The sequence below is a fragment of the Lutra lutra genome, chromosome 2 (assembly GCF_902655055.1).
Source record: "Lutra lutra chromosome 2, mLutLut1.2, whole genome shotgun sequence".
Classification (NCBI taxonomy): domain Eukaryota; kingdom Metazoa; phylum Chordata; class Mammalia; order Carnivora; family Mustelidae; genus Lutra; species Lutra lutra.
Window position 1 is genome coordinate 29,040,022 of NC_062279.1, and position 20,634 is coordinate 29,060,655.

The 20,634-nt window shown below is 35.4% G+C and overlaps 1 protein-coding gene across 6 annotated transcripts in view; it reads left to right on the plus strand.

The window, feature by feature from the left end:
• WRN (WRN RecQ like helicase) overlaps positions 1-20,634 on the plus strand; it is a 142,982-nt gene that overhangs the window by 11,843 nt on the left and 110,505 nt on the right. For 4 of the 6 annotated variants that reach the window (XM_047716851.1, XM_047716837.1, XM_047716860.1 and 1 more), the window contains exons 3-4: positions 19,646-19,782; positions 20,420-20,532. In XM_047716851.1, coding sequence (XP_047572807.1) covers positions 19,687-19,782; positions 20,420-20,532 — 209 coding nt within the window. In that variant the 5' untranslated portion in view covers positions 19,646-19,686. Of the gene's footprint in view, positions 1-19,623; positions 19,783-20,419; positions 20,533-20,634 lie in introns of those variants that run through there. The other 2 variants (XM_047716844.1, XM_047716878.1) reach the window with 2 other exon arrangements.

Here is a 20,634-nt window from a genome sequence, read left to right on the forward strand (position 1 = left end):
CTGTCTGTCAAATAAATAAACAAAATATTTTTAAAAAATCCTCTAGGTAGTTTTATTTAGCTTTTCTAATTTGCTTGCCTGGGTTATTTGGGAGGAAATTAAGATTACCAGAAATCTAGCAACAGATTAATGAAAGTCTTGAAAGCCTCTTTAATTAGGGATTTAATGAGGGCTTTGTCACGGATTCTTTGGTTCTTCTTTGTTTTCCTCTAACCCCTCCTATTCCTGTTAGTACATTGAAAAATAGAAAGAATTCTCAAAAACAATGCAGAAGAATACCTTATAAATTATGTTTTCTACAGTAAGTTATAGATTGTGTGTGTGTGTGTGTGTATAAACTAGTTGCTAATAAAAAAAAGTAGTTGCTAGTATATTGGTAAGTGTAGATCAACTTAAAGGGTGAGGTTATATTTTCAGAAAATACATAATAAATTAAAAGAAAGCAAACCCAGAATTTTTTGAAGTACAGTTGACATGTTACTAGTTTCAGGTGTGCAACATAGTGATTTGACACTTAAAATTAACCCTTGAACAATATGGGTTTGAATTGAATGTGTCCACTTGTACATGAATGTTTTTCAGTCATAGTACTATAAATGTATTTTCTTTTCTTTATGATTTTATTTCTCTCTCTCTTTTTTTTAAAGATTTTATTTGTTTGACAGAGATAGAGGGAGACAGTGAGAGAGGGAACACAAGCAGGGGGAGTGGGAGAGGGAGAAGCAGGCTTCCTACTGAGCAGGGAGCCCGATGCAGGGCTCCATCCCAGGACCTTGGGATCATGACCTGAGCCAAAGGCAGATGGTTAACAAACTGAACTACCCAGGCACCCCTCCTTATGATTTTCTTAACGAAATGTTCTTTTTTCTAGCTTACTTTATGCATATAACATAAAAAATACATTTTTAAAAAAGGTTTTATTTATTTATTTGACAGAGAGAGAGAGATCACAAGTAGGTGGAGAGGCAGGCAGAGAGAGGAGGGGAAGCAGGCTCCCTGCCGAGCAGGGAGCCTGATTCGAGACTCAATCCCAGGACCCTGAGATCATGACCTGAGCGGAAAGCAGAGTCTTAACCCACTGAGCCACCCAGGTGCCCTAAAAAAATACATATTAATTGTTTATCAAATCAGTAAGACTGCTCATCAACAGTTGGCTATTAGTAGTTAAGTTTTGGGGAGTCAAAAATTATTGGTGGATTTTTGACTGTGTGGTGGGTTGGTGCCCATAACCCCTATGTTGTTCAAGGGTCAACTGTATATGCAGAATGAAATGTTCACCATGATAAGTGTGGTTACCATCTGTTGCCATACAAAGTTGTTACAGTATTATTAACTATATTCCCTATGCTGTACTTTTCATCTTCCTGACTTAATTATTTTATAACTGAAAGTTTGTACCTCTTAATCCCCATTGTCCATTTGGCTGTTCCTGAACCCCCCCTCCCTTCTGGCAACCACCATTTTGTTTTTTGTGTTTATGAGTCTTGTTTTGGTTTTGTTTGTTCATTTGTTTTGCTTCTCAGATTTCCCATTTAAGGGAAATCATATAGGATTTGTCTCTCTGACTTATTTCACCTAGCAAAATATCCGCTAGGGCCATCCATTTTGTCACAGGTGGTGAGATTTCATTCTTTTTTTTTTTTTTTTTTGGGCTGAGTAGTATTCCATTGTATACCATATCTTCTTTGTCCATTCCCCTATAGGTGGACATTTAGGTTGCTTCCCTGTCTTGGCTATTGTATATAATGCTGCAATAAACATTATATACAATAAAATGCTCTAGGTGGTTTTGAAGTAGTGTTTTCATTTTTTGTGGGGGTAAATACCCAGCAGTGAAATTACTAGATTGTTTGGTATACCTATTTTTAATTTTTTGAGGAACCTCTATACTATTTTCTATGGTGGCTACCCCAATTTACATTTCCATCAACAGCACGTAAGTGTTTCCTTTTCTTTATATCCTTGCTAACATTTGTTATTTCTTGTCTTTTTGACAGTAGCCATTCTGACATATGTAAGGTAGTATCTCAAATTTTGATTTGAATTTCCAGTATGATTACTGATGTTGAGCATCTTTTCATGTGTCTGTTAGCCATTTGTATGTCTTCTTTGGAAAAATGTCTATTCTGGTCCTCTGCCCATTTTTTTATTCAGATTTTTTTCTATGATTTCTTTATATATTTTGAATATTAATCTTTTATTGGATATATCATTGGCAAATATCTTGTTCTGTTTAGTAGGTTGCCTTTTTGTTTTGTTGGTGGTTTCCTTTTACTGTGCAAAAGCTTTTTGTTTGATGCAGTCCTAATTGTTTTTTGGTTTTGTTTTCTTTTGTTTTGTTTTCTGCTTTTGTTGCCCTGCCTGAGAAGTCAGATCCCAAAATATTGCTAAGACTGATGTCCAAAAGTTAACTGACTGTTTTCTTTTAGAAGTTTTATGCAAACCCAGAATTTTTAAAGTTCATTGCATTGTTGATTAAATTTGAAAGACTTCGTGACTAGAATTTGCCTCTCAGTAAAAAGAACATAATTGTACAGGTGAAACTCACAGAATCTAACCAAAATTAGGGCATAGATAACCAAATTGAACTGCTGAAACATTTAAGCTGCTTTGGTTTTATAAGTTGTGTTAGGTTTTTTTTTTTTTTAGTACTTATTAATCCCATCTTACAAGTCATTGACACTTTTTTAATTCATTCTTATTACTTTCTACATACACAGAAAGTTAGATGAGTATATGATTATTATGGTTGTAATTTAAATTGTATTTGGAAACTTCCTAAATACAGTTTGTACAGTATAGTTATAGACGAAAAAAAAGTGGATTCGTGTTGAAATCCAGTACTCCTTGGGTCAGGTCTGATGGGTAAGAATGAAGTCTTCTTGGATAAATGAATCCATTTTCTCTCTTTGAATTTATCATTTAAAAGAACATTCTAGTGATGAAGCACTTGAGTGCTTAATTTTTGATAAATTTATAAACTTTGTCTAGTTGGTATGAATTTGGTTGTCTTTCCTTGATTCCTCTCAGTACACTAAAGAGAATGATGTATAATAGTAGTAAAAGATCTGTCATAATTTTTATTGTAACTGAACTCAAAGGGTTCGCTCCTTTGGGTGCATTAAATTGAACACAGTGCCTGGGTGGCTTGGTCAGTTAAGTGTTAGACTCTTGGTTTCAGCTCAGGTCTTGATCTCAGGGTCCTATGATTGAGCCCAGTATCAGGCTACATGCTCAGCAGGGAGTCTGCTGGAGGATTATCTCCCTCTCCCTCTCCTCCTCCACCTCTCCCTACTCATGCTCTTTCTCTCTAATAAATATGTAAATCTTAAAAAAAAAAAATTAAACACAACACAAGGAAGTATTGAAAGCAAAGAACTCTCTATTACCTCTTATAGTAAGAGAGAGACGGGGGGATTGCTCTCAAAGCACTGTCTCCCTGTGGGGTTGGTTTAAGGGGGTTTTATTCAGTGTATTTGGGGGTGGAGGGAGGGAGCTTGTATATACATCAAGGAACTTATGCATATTTTGTTCCCTAGGCACTTCAGTTCAACCGTTTATGCCTAGCATGTCAGCATGCTAGTGCATCCATAGTATGTTCAAAAAATGGGGGAAAACTCCTTCCCATAGAAGGATATCTTTATATTATAATGAGTTAAGGATTACTTCAAGACAACTTGGGGCTTCTGCTCAGGTCCTCAACCAGTCCAAGATGGCTCAAACTGTCTCACGTAAGAAGCTATCAGGTGAAACACCTAGCAAGGGGCTATTAGCTGAAACCATCTGGCTGGGTATCTTATTGGTCCAACTGCTGGTTCTGTAAAATAAAACACATTCCTTCCCTGCTTTTGTCCCTTCCCCTTCTCCCTTCTGCTGATAGCTTTCAGGCCTCTGATTTGAGTAACTTTGTGTTACATCCTAGCTAACACTGTCAGTATACCAACTGACTGTAACTGTAGACTAAAAGATGTGACATCCTGTTTATCACTGTTTATATTAATGCAGTAAGGCAAGTAATATATTTATTTATTTTTTTAAAGATCTTATTTATTATTTGACAGAGAGAAAGACAGCAAGAGAGGGAACACAAGTATGGGGAGTGGAAGAGGGAGAAGCAGGTTTCCCACTGAGCAGGGAGCCGGATGCGGGGCTCCATCCCAGGACCCTGAGGTCAGGACCTGAGCTACAGGCAGATGCTTAATGACTGAGCTACCCAGGCCCCTGGTAATATAATATTTAATAATAATGTAATATAAGGGGGCGCCTGGGTGGCTCAGAGGGTTAAAGCCTCTGCCTTCGGCTCAGGTCATGATCCCGGGGTCCTGGGATCGAGCCCCACATTGGGCTCTTTCCTTGGTGGGGAGCCTGCTTCCTCCTCTCTCTCTCTGCCTGCCTCTCTGCCTACTTGTGATCTCTCTCTGTCCAATAAACAACAACAACAACAAAAATGTAATATAGGAACCCTGGGTGGTTCAGTCAATTAAGCGTTTGCCTTCAGCTGGGGTCATGATCCCAGGGCCCTGGAATCAAGTTCCCCTCGGGACTCCTGTTCAGTGAGGAGTCAGATTCTCTCTGTCCCTCTTCTCCTCCCCGCTGCTCATGCTCTCTCTCTCTGTGTCAAATAAATAAATAAAATCTTTAAAAAAATAAAAAAATAATATAATAAAGCAAGTAATATAGTAGGAATTTAACCCCATTTTACAGATGAGGAAATGAAAATAGAAAAGTAAAGTGACTTGTCCAAGATCACATGGATACCAAGTAGCAAAGCATCAAAGTATAATTTTCCAAAATATTAAAGACTGGTTCTCATACAAATACAGAATGAACATATGTCACATATTTAGCTCATTAATGAGGGAACCAGCAGGAGATAAAATTGTTTCAAAGAGGAACAAAGATATAGTGGATTAGGGTTCTCCAGAAAAACAAAACCAGTAGGATATATATAGATGTACAGAAAGAGATTTATTGTGGGGGATTGGCTCATGCAGTTTTGGAGGCCGGAACTCCACAATTTGCTGTTCCAAGCTGGAGGTCCAGGAAATCCAGTCATGTAATTGTAGTCCAAACCTGAAGGCCTACAAAGCAGAGGAGCGAGTGGTCTAGTTCTCCTCCTAGTATGACAGTCCAAGAACTGAGGAGTGCTGATGTGGGAGGGAAAGAGAAGATGGATATTTTAGCTTGAATGGAGAGACAATTTGCCCTCTGTCTGCCTTTTAGTTTTTTTGAGACTCTGCAGATTGGATGATGCCTTATTGGTGAGGGCAGTCTTCTGTACAAAGTCTTCCTATTTAAATGCTAATTTCCTCTGGAAACACCCTCCCAGACACACCTAGAAATAGTGTTTGACTAGCTCTGGGTGGGTAACCCCTAGTTAAGTTGACAGATAAAACTGACCAGTACATATACATATTGGAGAAAGAATTTTGGAATAAAATTGCTGGGTTAGATACAAAAACCATCCCTACAGAGCAGTAAAAAGCATAGCCTTTGAGATTATCTTTTCTACTGGACAGAATTCAGTTGTACCTTTACTAGACAAAAATTTGCAAGTTAACAAGTAACTTCACAGAGTCTCAGTTTTTATCAGTAGTAAATAGCAAGTCATATAAAGGTCTATTCTCTAATGAAGTCATCTTTGGTTAAGATTGTGCTCCTTTATGACATTGAAAGGACATACTGCCTTCTCTTTGTCTTTTATTTTTTATTTATTTATTTATTTTTTTTAAAGATTTTATTTATTTGTCAGAGAGAGAGGAGAGCGAGCGAGCACAGGCAGACAGAGTGGCAGGCAGAGGCAGAGGGAGAAGCAGGCTCCCCGCCAAGCAAGGAGCCCGATGTGGGACTCGATCCCAGGACGCTGGGATCATGACCTGAGCCGAAGGCAGCTGCTTAACCAACTGAGCCACCCAGGCGTCCCTCTTTGTCTTTTAAATTGTGGGTAATTTTTCTTGACACAAAGCAACATGAGAATATGAGTTTTCTGACTCTAAGTCCAGATTTCTTTCCATTCTACTTCCCTACCTCTTCATAGCATAATTTTTACCATTAGAGTAGTCTGCTAACTTCTGCAAAATTAGCTAGTCTTTGTTATTAGTTTTCCTTTTTGATACATTTTCCTTTGTTATACAGCGATGGTGATAGTTTTCTTCCTCAGAGGAATATTGTGAAACTCAATGGATATTTGAAAATTTGCATAAATACCAGAAGTGAGAAATTAAAATTATAGCTTATGTACTATAATTACTCTTTTATGACATTTTGTTAGCAAATTTCAGAGTCACTGTAAACATTCTTGATTTTTGACTAAATAATTAGAATTTATAAAACTGTATTTGATCAGGGGTACCTGGGTGGCTCAGTGGGTTAAAGCCTCTGCCTTTGGCTCAGGTCATGATCACAGGGTCCTGGGATTGAGCCCCGCATCAGGCTCCCCGCTCTCTCTCTCTCTCTCTCTCTCTCTCTCTGTGTCAAATAAATAAATAAATAAATCTTAGAAAAACCCCAAAAAACTATTTGAGAGAGGCTCCCTGCTGTGTGTGTGTGTGTGTGTGTGTGTGTGTGTGTGTGTGTAATAAATAAATAAATAAATAAATCTTAGAAAAACCCCCAAAAACTATTTGATCAGATTAGCCTTTATGTATTTTGAAAAAAATAGAGGTGAACCGTTTTAAGTAGTAGGTGAAAATTTGTTCATGTTAAACAAGGTAATTGTCTAACAGTTAAATATTTCACTACTTACTAATAATTTCTTCCTGGCCCTGAAATGGTTATTTGTACTTACCAGTGGGTTTTTGTTTTTTTTTTTTTAATGCTTTTTAAGAAGGTTGGGATACTTTATTCAGTTTAGCCCTCAAGCAATTAGGCAAGTCAGTTACCATGGTAACAGTAGGTATTAGTTTCCTTACCTTAGTTAAAGGTTTTTATTTATTTATTTATTTATTTGAGAGCGAGAACCAGTGTGGGGAAGGGGGCAGAGGGGCAGAGTAACAGAGGAGCAGAGGGAGAGAATATCAGGCAAACTATGTCTAGTGGCAAGCCTGTCTCAGGGCTCTGAGACTTAACCCACTGAGTCTCCCAGGCACCACCCCAGCATTAGTTAAAGGTTTTAGGAGCAAAGACATCTCTGAGCTAATCCAGTGAAACCCAGCTTCTATGGAATAGGAGTTAGTTTGTCCATTCTTTAGAAGAGGATACCATTTTAAGTAGAAAAATGTGCTCTTGAGATGAATTTCTACTCTGATAGAGTGAAGTAGAGTATGATCTAAAAGCTAGGTAATTAAAAAGCTATCCCTTCTTCGTTAATATGGGATACAGTTGGTCTTAATTTCTGTATTTGGTCAAACTTAAATCTTGAATCTTACTGATGTGTTTCTTTTGCCATGGACTAAAAGGCACTAAAAGTGCCTGCAGTAATCTAATTGATGTCAAATAAAATCATTTAAAATGAATTTTTTCAAAACCTAATTCGTGGTTTTAGGAGATAATCTCTTAACATTTAATAGGGTAATATTACTAACCCTGAGTAGTAAGCCTACCCATTCAGGTATCATGAAGTCCATTTTGCAAGTAAGATATCAAAAAGGTTTTACTAAGAAGTTGTATTATTATTAGGTATTTTTTTCTTATTACCTATTTTATCACTGTATTATTGTGATTAAAAAAAAACTGTAGTTGTTAATGCCAGTAGCATTGGACATTTTATAGTCTTAGACCATTTTGTCTGTTCTGTAGCAGGAGTTGGCAAACTTGTGGTGGGTCACATTTGACTTGCTGCTTGTTTTTGTACTATGAGCTAAATGGTTTTTATATTTTTAAGTGGCTAAGAAATCAAAAGGAAGAATTTTGCAAAATTTGCATAAATCTAGATTTCATTGTCTATAAAGTCTTATTGGAACATTGCCATGCTTATTTAAGTATTATTTATGACATTTGCGCCACAGTGTCTGACTTGGTAGTTCCAAACAGAGACAATCTGCCATGAGCCCTAGAATATTTACTGTCTGGCTTTTTAGAGAAAGAATTTGCTAACTCTTGCTCTAGAGTATAAAAAATGTAGCCTTGATTGTTCATTAAAAAAAAAACCAAAACAAAATCAACCTTTCCCCTTTTTTAGCATACTTTCCTCCTGATTGCTAAAAGTAACACATATTCTTATAGAAAATTTGAAACATACAGAAAAGTATAAAGAAGAAAATAAAAAGCCATCTGCAGTTGTGGGCTAACCACTAATATTTTGGTATACATTGCTCCACACCTTTAAAAATATAGTATGTGTATATATGTAAATGTTTGCCTATATATGTGTATGTATACATATGTCTTTTTCTATAGAATATATATACACACATACAAATATACACATATTTATTATGTAAAATTAGAGTTTAACTTGGTTTTTCACTTGATAAATTATAACTATGTTTTTAATGGCTACATAGTGCTCTGCTTTATGGATGTAACAATTTATTATTTAACTTACCATTGTTGGATATTACACTGTTTTCAACTCTTTATCATTATAAATATTGTATATGACATTTTATATCTTAAATACTATCATATATAACAAGAATGACTATCCTTGTATATAAATCTTTCTGAGGAATGCTTTTTTTTTTTTTTTTTGGTAAGATTAATTCTTAAAAATGAAACTACGTGTAAATCTAGAGAATTATTTTGAGGGAAATATTGGTAGTGCATGAAAATACTTTCTTGGCCCGCCTCATGAAATAGATGGCTTATCTTTCATTTAACCTCCGCTCTGGTTAAACATAATAATTTTCAAACTAGACCATCAAACCAGCCCTTAAATAACTTGACTGCCAAAGCATATAGTTGGTACTATAGCAGATGGACTAAAGGAACTGGGCCTGTGCTTCGCTGTGGCTTCATCATTTATACTCACAATTTGGCAGCTTGGGAAAGTAGATTTCTTGTGTGCCTGCTCCTAGCATTATTATCGGAGCCATTGAGGAAGGTGGAGTAATGCTCCGGTCTAGTACGAGTTGACACAGTAGACTCAGAGATGCGTAAAAGGAGATGTCCTCCATTCTTAGGGGAATTCACTTGATACTGCTCTAATTAAGTAGCTGTTCCAGTCAACCACTCTGTGTCCTGTGTATGCTTCTTTAAAGGAACTGCCATTTGTTAGCATATTCCTAGTTTTTTTTTGCCATCACTAATTCCACAGGTTCCTATAGAAATGTACCCAAGTATTTCACTTAATGAATTGGAAATGTATATTGACATTAAAAATTACTGTGGGTACCCACACCAGCTGCTAGTACTGATCTGTCTGTAGCAGAAGTTGTAAATTGAAAGGACTGCAGGCCAAATTTTGGCCTGTAGAGGGGTCTTGGATATTGGTATTAAATGGAATATTGCTTGGTGCAATTTCTTCATATTTGGAAAAATTGGAAGACCTGGTAACACTGACTGGGTTCATATTCACTACTGGCAAGAGTTAGCTGGAGCAAAGTTAGTGGCTTCTAGCTGTAGCATGGTGATGTGGGTTATAAGGCAAGGTTTTGATGGCTGTATATTTTTTATGTTTTTCAAACATAGAAGCATTTTATGAAACATTCAAAGATTTATAATAGGTGAAATCATATTTGAACATTATTCTATATGGTGATCCTTTTGTAAACTACTTAGGTAACTTCTAAAGAAAGGATTCACAGCAGCCATACTCTCAGTTTCGAGTGGGGGGGGCGGCGGGGAAAAAACACTTCATTATAAAGTAAAAAACCGAGTGGAAATAGAAGAAAAGGGAAATCTATGCATAAATCAGGGCAATAGTAAGCAGTAAAGGAGAATAAGGAAGAGTTACATCCAGTTGGGCACTTACAGTGTCCAACCTCATTAGCTGGGGAAGCCCTGTGGAGACTGCCAGGCTGGGGTCCAGATTGAGAGGCCCAAGCGGAGCGTCTTCCTCTCAGGTGAGAATTCCAAAATACCATCCCTTTAAGGGTGGTATTTATAGGGCAAATGACCAGGTGTGAAGTTAAACATTTGTTTGCCTCTGTGCAGTTAGGAGCGAGCAGCATTTCTGTGTTATCATGTCTTTACATCTTCAAGGAGCCTGGGCTCCTTGTGTTGGCCTCTCCTTTTGGATTCTCTTCTTGGGGGCCTGCCCAGGCTGGAGCTAGAGGGGACGCAAGGCAAAGTTTATAGCTCTTGGTGTCTAGACCAGAAGGGCCAGTTCTGACCCGGAGGCTAGCTGATGTCAGCTAACCAGGCTCCCGAGATCATTCAGCAGCACAAGTCTTAATAAGCAGCCTTCTTTAACCTGCCTGCCTCCGTGCAGGCCTGGGTGGCCCGTCATGCAGGTTAAGTCACAGAAACTTCTATCCACAATACAGTAACCTGGATGGTTGTGCATAGGAAACATGGTCAGACAGGGTTGTTCTGTGGCTGTATTATGTAGCCCTTCCACCTGACTTTCCTGTTAAATAATTTACTATTTAATTATTATTTTCATTTTGTATGTGTATATTATTTAATAATTGGGAAAGTTGTATGTGTATACATAAGCTCATTCGTTCTTTCTTTCCTTCTTTCTTTCTTTCTTTTTTTCAAGTAGGCTCCATGTGGGGCTTGTACTCAAAACCCTGAGATCAAGACCTGAGCTGAGATTAATAGTCGGATGCTTAACCCACTGGGCCACCCAGGCACCCCAAAATTCTTTCATTTTTGTCTTAATTTTCATAATTATTTTACTGCTAACAGAAAAGAGCATGATTGTTAGCTAATTCTTATCAGTATTTTCTAACAGAAAACAATGAATTTTGTTTATTTTCTTGCTTGTTATGTAACTTTTAATTATTTATTTATTATGGCCTTTTGATGTGACAATTTGTCAAACCCTGATTATGATAGAATTTCACAATATGTTTGTTTTTAGAATTTATATTTAGAATTTATATATAGTGCTTATCTAAAAATAATCAATAATTGAACATAATACAATTCCATTGATTTTAATAAGGGAAATATAGGCCTTTGTATCTTCAGAACCTCATTTAAAAATATTTTGATTACAAGTGTATTTTGCTTACTTTAAAAATTTAAATTATTAAAGAACTGAAAATATTTCAGTACACTGTTTTTGTTTAGTCTTTTTCATTCAAGAAGTTTTTTGGGATAAGATTTGTTTAAAAAAAAAGAATTTAGACTAAAAAATTGGCAAGAAGCATTTCCCAAGGAATGAAGGACTTACAATATTTCAAGCACTTTATTTTTTAACTATTTTATATTCAAATAAATTTAATTTCTGCAGATATTTACTTTCCCACTTTAATCTCTAATTTATTGGTAAAAGCTGTAAAGTCATCTGATGTGTGAGTTAAATATAACACTAAATATTTCACCAATAATTAGGCTCTAAAGTAAAGAATTATCTCAATTATATGACGTTTCCATAATTCTTTTTTTTTTTTTTTAAAGATTTTATTTATTTATTTGACAGAGAGAGATCACAAGTAGGCAGAGAGGCAGGCAGAGAGAGAGGAAGGGAAGCAGGCTCCCTGCCGAGCAGAGAGCCCGACATGGGACTCGATCCCAGGACCCTGAGATCATGACCCGAACCGAAGGCAGAGGCTTAACCCACTGAGCCACCCAGGTGCCCCTCCATAATTCTTTATAGGCTAAATCAAATGAAATAAGGGTGTCAAACAAAATACTCTAGTATTGGGGCGCCTGGGTGGCTCAGTGGGTTAAAGCCTGTGCCTTCGGCTCAGGTCATGATCCCGGAGTCCTGGGATCGAGCTCCGCATCGGGCTCTTTGCTCCGCGGGGAGCCTGCTTCCTCCCTTCTCTTTCTCTGTCTGCCTCTCTGCCTACTTGTGATCTCTCTCTGTCAAATAAATACAAATAAAAAAAAATACTCTAATACCTTTTCATAAAACAGCTATTTTACTAAAAAAAAGTATGAACTTTTGAAATCATCTTTGAACACAAAATAAAATTCTTTTTTAAAAAATTTTATTTATTTATTTGAGAGAGGGAGAGAGCATGAGCTGGGTGGGGAGAGATGGAAGGAGAGGGAGAAGGAGAAGCAGACTCCCCACTGAGCAGGGAGCCATATTCAGGGCTCCTTCTCAGAACCCTGGGACCAGGACCTAAGCTGAAGATAGATGCTTAACCCACTGTGCCACGCAGGTGCCTGTAGAACAAAATTCTTTTAAGAGATTGTGATCATCAGATTGAGCTCAAGAAACCAGATACAGGATTGCTCGGTTAGTAAAGCCTGTATTTCACTAGTTTGCCAAATTTGCTCTTTTTTCCTGTCTGTATGGAATGCTGTGTTTGGGATCCGTAAGGCAAAGGAAATGAAAAAGTTGCCATTTTCAATTATTTTGTTAGAAGATATGTTCAAGATTTGTCAAAGACATAGAAGAAGACAGTACTAATTCAGATTATTTAGTGAAAAGGTGTTCATTGTAGATATGAATCCATATCTGTTGATAAATGTTGATAATGGGCCTCAGAAAGCTCTAAGAATCCTTGAAGAAAAATGCTTGAAAGGACATTATTTGCTTGGCAAAGAAGCTTCAAAACTGAAGTATTCAAAGGAAATATCTTGAAACATACAAGATATTATGGAAACAGTGGAAGTTTGGGACTGGTAATAATCGGGTTTAGGCTGTACATTTAGTTCAATATATTTAAAAAAACCCTGATATTCTAAGTAATAAGTTGTCTTGTTCACAGAGAAGTTCCTATATATTAAAAATTGCCTGTAGTTCTGAGCTCCACGTTAAATGAAGTCATAAAAATGGTGAACCTAATGAAGTCTAAGCTACTATAGTACCTACCTTCTTTTCAGCTTTAGGTAAAGAAATGTGGTTGGCTATTTCAGTAATGAAGTGTATTGACAGTCTAAAGGAAGATTTATAAGCTAAAAGAAAATTTCAAATTATTCCATATGAATGGTTCTTACTTTACAGATTTGTTGAAGTATACTTACTTATTGGCTTCAATAAACAGTATTCTTAATGGACATTTTGAGCACCTGAATTAATTTGAAAGTGCAGTGATTATGTGGAAAAATATATTAACATGTACTGACAAAGTTTATGGATTCAGAGTAATAATTCAGCTTTGGGAGAATGAAGTTAAAATAGTTTTAGAAGTGACATATAATTGGTATCACTTGAATCCTAAGAATGGATTAATAATACTTGAGCAAATTCAGTGTATGCTTATGACAGAGCTTTAGCACACTATATTGAAATACTTGATATAAAAAATTCATTTGTATTCAAAACTTATTTATATCATCAGAAGGAATTAACATAGTTTTCAATAGAAGAAAAGGAGAAGCTGTTAGATTTAAAGAACTTCAGCATTCTTGAAGTAGAATTTAAAGAGGTCGAGTTGTTGGAATGCTGGTTAATTGTTAAAAAGAAGTTTTTAGCCTTTTAGAGTAAAGCCTCCTCTTCTGCCATTTGCTACCACTTGTGCTAATAAAGCTTCCCTGTGATGGTGACTATATAGAATATTAAGAAAATGTTAAAATGTTTTAATCAGGAGTTGTATGTACTCATTTTAAGTAGAAAGCCTAATATGCAAAAGTTATGTTTATCCAAACAACTTAGTTTTTTGTTTAAAAAGTTTAATTTTACAATGAAGATACGCAATTTTTACAAGATGTCATATGCACACTCTCAGATCGCCTTTCCAGTATGCTATAAAAATATTTTCATTTTCTGAATGTGCCATCAAGTTGAGGAATGTTGTAGACTCCTGGTATAGACTTTCATTTATAAATGAAGTGGGCACTGAGAATCATCATGTATTTGAGAAAAATCAACAGCTATCAAGCTTACTTAGCTGAGTAGTTGACCCTTGATAAAAAATAATTTCTAGTGGTGCCTGGGTGGCTCAGTCAGTAAAGCTTCTGCCTTCCCAGGGTTCCAGGATCCAGTCCAGGGTAGGGCTCCCTGCTCAACGGGGAGCCTGCTTCTCCTTCTCTCTCTGCTAGTCCCCTTGTTTATAGTCTCTCTGTCACATAAATAAAATCTTTAAAAAATAATTTCTAAACAATGAAACCCTAAAAGTCTTTTAAGTATTACCAGTGGATTCAGCAGGAAATGTGTTAATAAAAGAACCAAAGAGAAAAAACAAGCAAAAAACAAACCAAAAAAAAACCCCTGAAGAGGATTGATGGAGGGAGGTGGGTGGGGGGGAGGGGATAAATGGGTGACAGGTATTAAGGAGGGCACTTGTTATGATGAGCACTGGGTATTGTAGGTAAGTGATGAATCACTAAATTCTACTCCTGAAACCAATATTACATAATATGTTAACTAACTAGAATTTAAATTTGAATTAAATTTTAAATTTAAATTTGAAAATTTGAAAAAGAGAAAAAGGAAATTGAAAGTGTATTGAAAGGAAAATAGCAGGATAAGAAAGGACCTGAAACATAATTCCCTAAATAAAATACTCAATAGCATTACTGTGGTAGAACAAATATGGCTGAAAATGAAATAGGTATTTGTTGAGTGAACTGAACAACTGGTCCTGGGATACCTGCTTCATCTTTCCTGTCTTAGAACACTTCCAGATGAGTTGTATTGATGAGCTCAGCGTGCTGGTGGTCTAGGTCTTGAGATTACAATTTGGGAGACCTGTTAATAGAGAAATTGCTTCCTAATACGTCATTGGAAGACTTAACAGTTTTTGTCCTGTTCTCAGGTTCCTGAGGGATCCTAAGAGCAGATGACTGCTGATGATAAATAGAGTTTATAGGCAAAGGAAAATAATGGTCCAACTAAGGAAGCCAGCATCAGTGGAAAGAAGACCAAAGAACACCCAGAATAGGAGACTTTTATTGAAAGAGATATTTGGACTAGATTATAACCTACAAAAGAAAGAAATAATAAGCATATTTAGAGAGACTCAACTAGAGCATAAGGAAACTTTTTGGAACTAACAATCAAGATCTTAACATTATAAAAATTCAGTAGACAAACTGAAAAGGACTATCACCATTGGGAGTGAAATTAGCATCTTGGAAGTCAAGTGTAAGGAGTGTCTTAAAATACAAAGAACAAAATTCAAGAGATGGTAGTCAGGAAGGAAAAAATAGAGTCTAGGAGGAGAAATCCAGGCAGGAAGAAATTCATCAGCATGTGAATAAATGTAGAAGGAAAAAAGGGAAGAGATAGTGGCAATTAATAACTAAACTAAAAATAGGGGTATATTAGTTTGCTGCAGGTGCCACAGTTAAGTGCTGCATACTCCATGATTAAACAGAAATTTATTGTCTCATCGTTTTGGAAGCCAGAAGTCTGAAATCAAATTGTTGGTGGAGTTGTTTTCTTCTGAGGGTTGTGGGGGAAGGATCTGTTTTAGACCTCTTCATGGCTTGTAGATGGCTCTTTTTTCCTCTATGTGTTTCTTCACAACATCTTCTCTCAGTGCATGCCTGAGACATCTCTGTGTCCATATTTCCCCTTTTTGTAAGGCCACCATTCGGTTTGGATTAGAGACCACTGTAATAACCTTGTTTAAATTTGATTACTTCTGTAATGACTTTTTCCAAATAAAGAGTCACATGCTGAAGTACTGGAAGTTAGGACTCTGACACTTCTTTTTTTTTTTTTTTTTTGAGGAGGGATGCAATTCAACCCATATTGAGGGGAAAGTTTTCTGATCTTAAGAAAAAGACTTGGAAAGGAGCCCTTTCCAAGGACTCACTGATCCCAAGGAGAATAGAATTTACACTTAGGCTCCTTAAAATCTAAACATCCTTGAAAGTCTTTCAAGTTCCCAGATGGGAAATAGATGACTCACGATAGAAAAAGCATCAGAGAAACAATGAATTTCTTACTTGCAGCATCAAAAGATAGAAGACAGTAAGCGAATAGCTATAGACAACTGAGGGACTGTTTTACTCAGCCAACAAACACATCATTTTATCTATTGAAGAAATACATTTTCACATATGCAGGGAATCAGAGTTTATTACCTTCATATTCTACTTGATGAAAATAATTTAGAGTTCTCTAAACAGTTGAGTCAGAACAAAGATTCAAGAGGGGTGAGATGAAGGGAAGAGGAAACTATAGTAAACACTATATTTTTAAAATTTATAAATACATTTATATTAAAATAGATATTGAAATTTATAAAATAAATTTTTGGAAAATAGTAAGGATTGTTGAAATAAAAGAGTAGTACTAAGAAGACTGACAGGCTGTAGCCAAAACCATATCAGCAAAAAACAGTAATTAGAAGGGTGGAAAGTAAAAAACAGGACAGTGCAAATGTAGGGTCAGGATGGGGAAGGGATATTGTTGTATTATTTTGCTGAGATAGTATGGTAATAGTTGGATGGAAAAAAATTGACATATTGTCATTGATAATGGAAAAAGAGAATGGATGATAATTTCAGCCAATCAGGAAAAAATGAAAAAAAGTAAGAAAACTGAAGAAAGTAAGGTAAATACTAATCAAAGTAAAATGAGAGAGAAAACTCATGTTCTTACACTAAATGCAATGAGATGAATTACGCTATTGAGAGACATGTTCAATGGGATTATTCAAAACAAAAAATTGAAAAATAAAAAAATAATAAAAATCCCAGGTGTATAATGTTTAAAGGTAGCCTTTAAAAAAATGATCAAGACTGAAAAGTAGCAGATAATGGTGGGTAGATAGGCAGGATGATTCCAGGAAAGTCCAAACCAGTGCAAATCAAAGTATATTACAAATCTTATTTGACTTACGACTTCCCAGATAGACCATCGAAAGTTGAAAATGTATTTCATACCTAGCCTCCTGAACATGATAGCTTAGCCTAGCTGACCATAAGTGTCCTCAGAACACTTAAGTTAGTCTACAGTTGGCTAAAATCATCTGACAGAAAGACTATTTTATAATAAAGTATTGAGCATCTCATGTAATTTATTAGATCTTATACTGAAAGTGAAAACCAGAATGGTTGCATGGTTACAGAATGGTTGCCAGGAGCTGTGGCTCCAGGCTGCTGCCCAGCATCACCACCGAAGGTCGTACCACATAGGACTAGCACAAGAAAAGATCCAAGTTCAAAATCTGTGGTTGCTAGTGAATGTGTATTGCTTTTGCACTATTGTAATGTTGAAAAATCCCAAGTCAAACCATTGTTAGTCAGGGACCATCTGTATTTATTTCAAAGAGGAATTTAAGATCTTTTAATGGTATGAGATAAAGTGTTACGAAATGATGAGTCTTGATTTTAGAAAAAGACATGTCAAAGTTGTTTATACTCAACAGCACAACAGCTAAATATATAAATGAAAAATTCTATCATTCAATGACTTGGATCCCTTCTGAGAGTAACCTTTATTTGATCAAATCCTCCTGTATCTTGAAGAATTTCCTTGTTGCATATTATTCTACAACCTTAATTTTCTGTGTGCTTTTTTATCTGTCTTGAGATCTAAGTAAATTTGACGAAGATGTTAGGTCCGTAAACAAGTTTACTTTCAAATTCTTTGCCTGGAAGCATCTAGACAGAATTTTGTGTGCGAAAGAGAGTATTTTACATCTGAAAACTAAGCATTTCAAATTAAAATGATTTTAGTGTTATAGGTGGCTTCAGGGAAGAGTTACTGAAGTTTATTTCTGTTTTGGCAGTGTGAATGAATTACGTAAAAAAATACTAAGATTTTATAGTGTTTTTATAGAGTTGTCTATTATTTGCAGAAACCACAATTTTCTGGCAGTTTTGCAAATTATCTACTTTGTGTATAGCCAAAACTTGTTTTCCAGCTTCATAAAAATAATATTTTAAGATCAAGAACAGAGCATATATAAAAACTACACTTTGGGATCAAATTTTAACTCTCCTGTTAAGAGTTTTGAATTTGTGACACATATAAACGTATTAATAACTACTAACATTTGTAAAATGTTTTGTAAGATGACTATAAAAACATATATTTTACATATATTATCTTACCAATATAATGTAAATGGTAACACCCAAACTTGAGTTGTCCATTCTGATTCAGTGAATCATAGATCTTACCCAACGCCAAACTTTGCTAATGATTCAAAGAATACAAGCAAGCACCAAGTGCAGATGGCGTATTCTTTTTTTGGAGGATCCCCAGACTGTCAGACACGGATTCCAAAAATGTCCTTTTCTTTTGCAATAGGACATGTTATGGTTTTAGATTAACAGAATAGTTTTGAGCAATGTGGGGGAAAAAAAAATTGCACAAAGGAAGTTGTGTTGGTTTTGGAATGCCTCTATTTTATATTGTTTTAATGACACAGCTTACTTGACTACTCCCCATTTTTCAGCCATAAATTAATAAATTCTGAATTCCAGGCTCATTTGTGATGAGCAGTCGAGATAGTTGAGCTGTATCTTGTGAATGGCATTTTCTAGATAGGTACTCTTTGGTGTTTTTCTGCTAGTAAATATCATTGTAGTTTTACAAGGCTACCATCTGGTTTGAGATCGTGAGTGTTATTACTGGGATCCCTGGTTGAAGTCTTTCATTTCCTCTCCCCAGTAAGGAGAGTAAATTACTAGCCTGTTTTTAACCCTTTCTTCCCAATGCATAAGAGTGGTAGAGTTGGTTTTATATAGAAAATTTTGCTAGAGTAATCTTTTAAAAATTTCCTTAAAAAAATTTCCTTTATAAATTATCAGTATTCTCAGTTTTGGGGCTTTATGCTTGAGAAAATGAGCAATTAAAATGGATACCTGCTGATACTGTGTAATTTCTTCTGGGTTTATATTGCTAAGTACCAATAGGGATAACAGATTATCCTAAATCATAAGTAGTTGCTGTGATTATTTCATATTAACATGTTTCATCATAAGAATCTTCAGGTATATATTTAAAACTGCTGCTCCTTTACTCGCAATTTGAGATAATAGGAACTAAGGTTGGAGTTGGAAAGATTTTATTAAGAAATTAAAACTGCTTCAGTTTAGTGTGTTAGGTCACGCTAGGGTATGGATCCATTTGCCATTAACAAAAAGAGTTTGTCATGGTTCTCCTATTCATTGTGTTTTCTATAACCATTTTTTACGTGTGGTTTACATTGAGAAGAGCCCTCACAGCTAGTAACAGATTTTTAAAAATATCCTCTGTGAAACTCTTATTCTTAGGGAAACTTGTTCACTTACTAGGCCAAGAGCTTAATAAAAGAAAACCCTTAATATAGAAAAGCTGTTCTCTGTCTAAAAATTCATTTTTCAAGTAGACTTGTGAACAAGTCCAACAGTTTGCTGAGTTTACTTAGATCTTAGGACAGATGATAAGAAAATTAAAGATGTCAAAATCTGTAAGAATTTACACACTCAAGGATTGTCATTGGTGATGAGATAAAGATTATTCTTTGAAAGGATCAAAGTCATAAAATGATAGGATTTTGAAACTACTAGAACCTTAGAACTCAATTAAATTGGCTCACTTATTTTAAAAAGAAGAAATATTACTGATTATATAATTATTAGATCCAGCATATTATATCTGTTTCCTTTTGTTTTGCAATTCTAGCTCTTAAAACCTAAAGGTGGGCCAAATGCTGTAACTTTAAATTTGCATGTTTGGTTCCTCAGTAGTATCCATAGGACTCTTTGAGTTTTTTTTTTTTTTTTCCAAAGATTGCACTGTATTTATTCACAGAGTAATTGTGTTTTGGATTTTGCAACTGGAGCCTATTAAAGATGAATGAAAAAAAGTTGGAAACAACTCTACAGCAGCGGAAGCTTCCTGAATGGATGTCTGGGCAGAATGAGACCTGTCCTGCAGTAGAAGGAAAGGTATGCAGTTCACCAGTTATTCGTTAATGGGAAATTTAGTGTACATTTGACTATAAAATCAGTCAGTCTTCACTTGTTAAACTTCAGGTCAACATTAAAGTTAGAATAGCTCTTGTGTGATTGAACCACAACTTAGTCATTTATTGGGTGAATGGGACTAAATTTTAATGGGGTTTACATAATGGGAATTCTTACTCTGTATTTTACCTTTTTTCTTGCTGTGTAGGGTTGACCTTATTAGTTTGTTCTAATTTAGTCAATTTAGAAAGGTATTTACTTTGGTGAATTTTTGTGGGTAAGCATGTTTAAGTTTTCATAGATACAAGATCTACCAGCCATTCTTCAGCAACTTAAGGCAACATTATTACATCTAGAATGCTAATATAATTACAGAAAAAAATTAACTCTTATGAAAATAGGAGTAGAAGTTTGTAAATAACTTTTTAGAAAAATAATTTTATAGTGGATAGCTTTATTTTTGCTACATTGTCCTTATGACTTCATTAGTCTGTAAAATGTTAGTTGATAAAACTTGAACCATGATTTGAATGCTCCATTGAACTGTATTTTTTCCGTGAATATCTCTTATTTAATGTGAACTTTATTTGTGCCTTTTTGAAATTTTATTTAACTCAAGGCATCTATTCAGAAGAGTGTTTTTGAAGATGACCTCCCTTTCTTAGAATTCACTGGATCAATTGTTTATAGTTATGAAGCTAGTGATTGTTCTTTTCTATCAGAAGATATTAGGTAAGAGATTTGAATTTTCTAGTTTCATTTGAATTTGAACCCTTAGAAGATAACTATTATGACAATATCTGTAAGTAGATTGAATTTTACAGTTAATGTGTG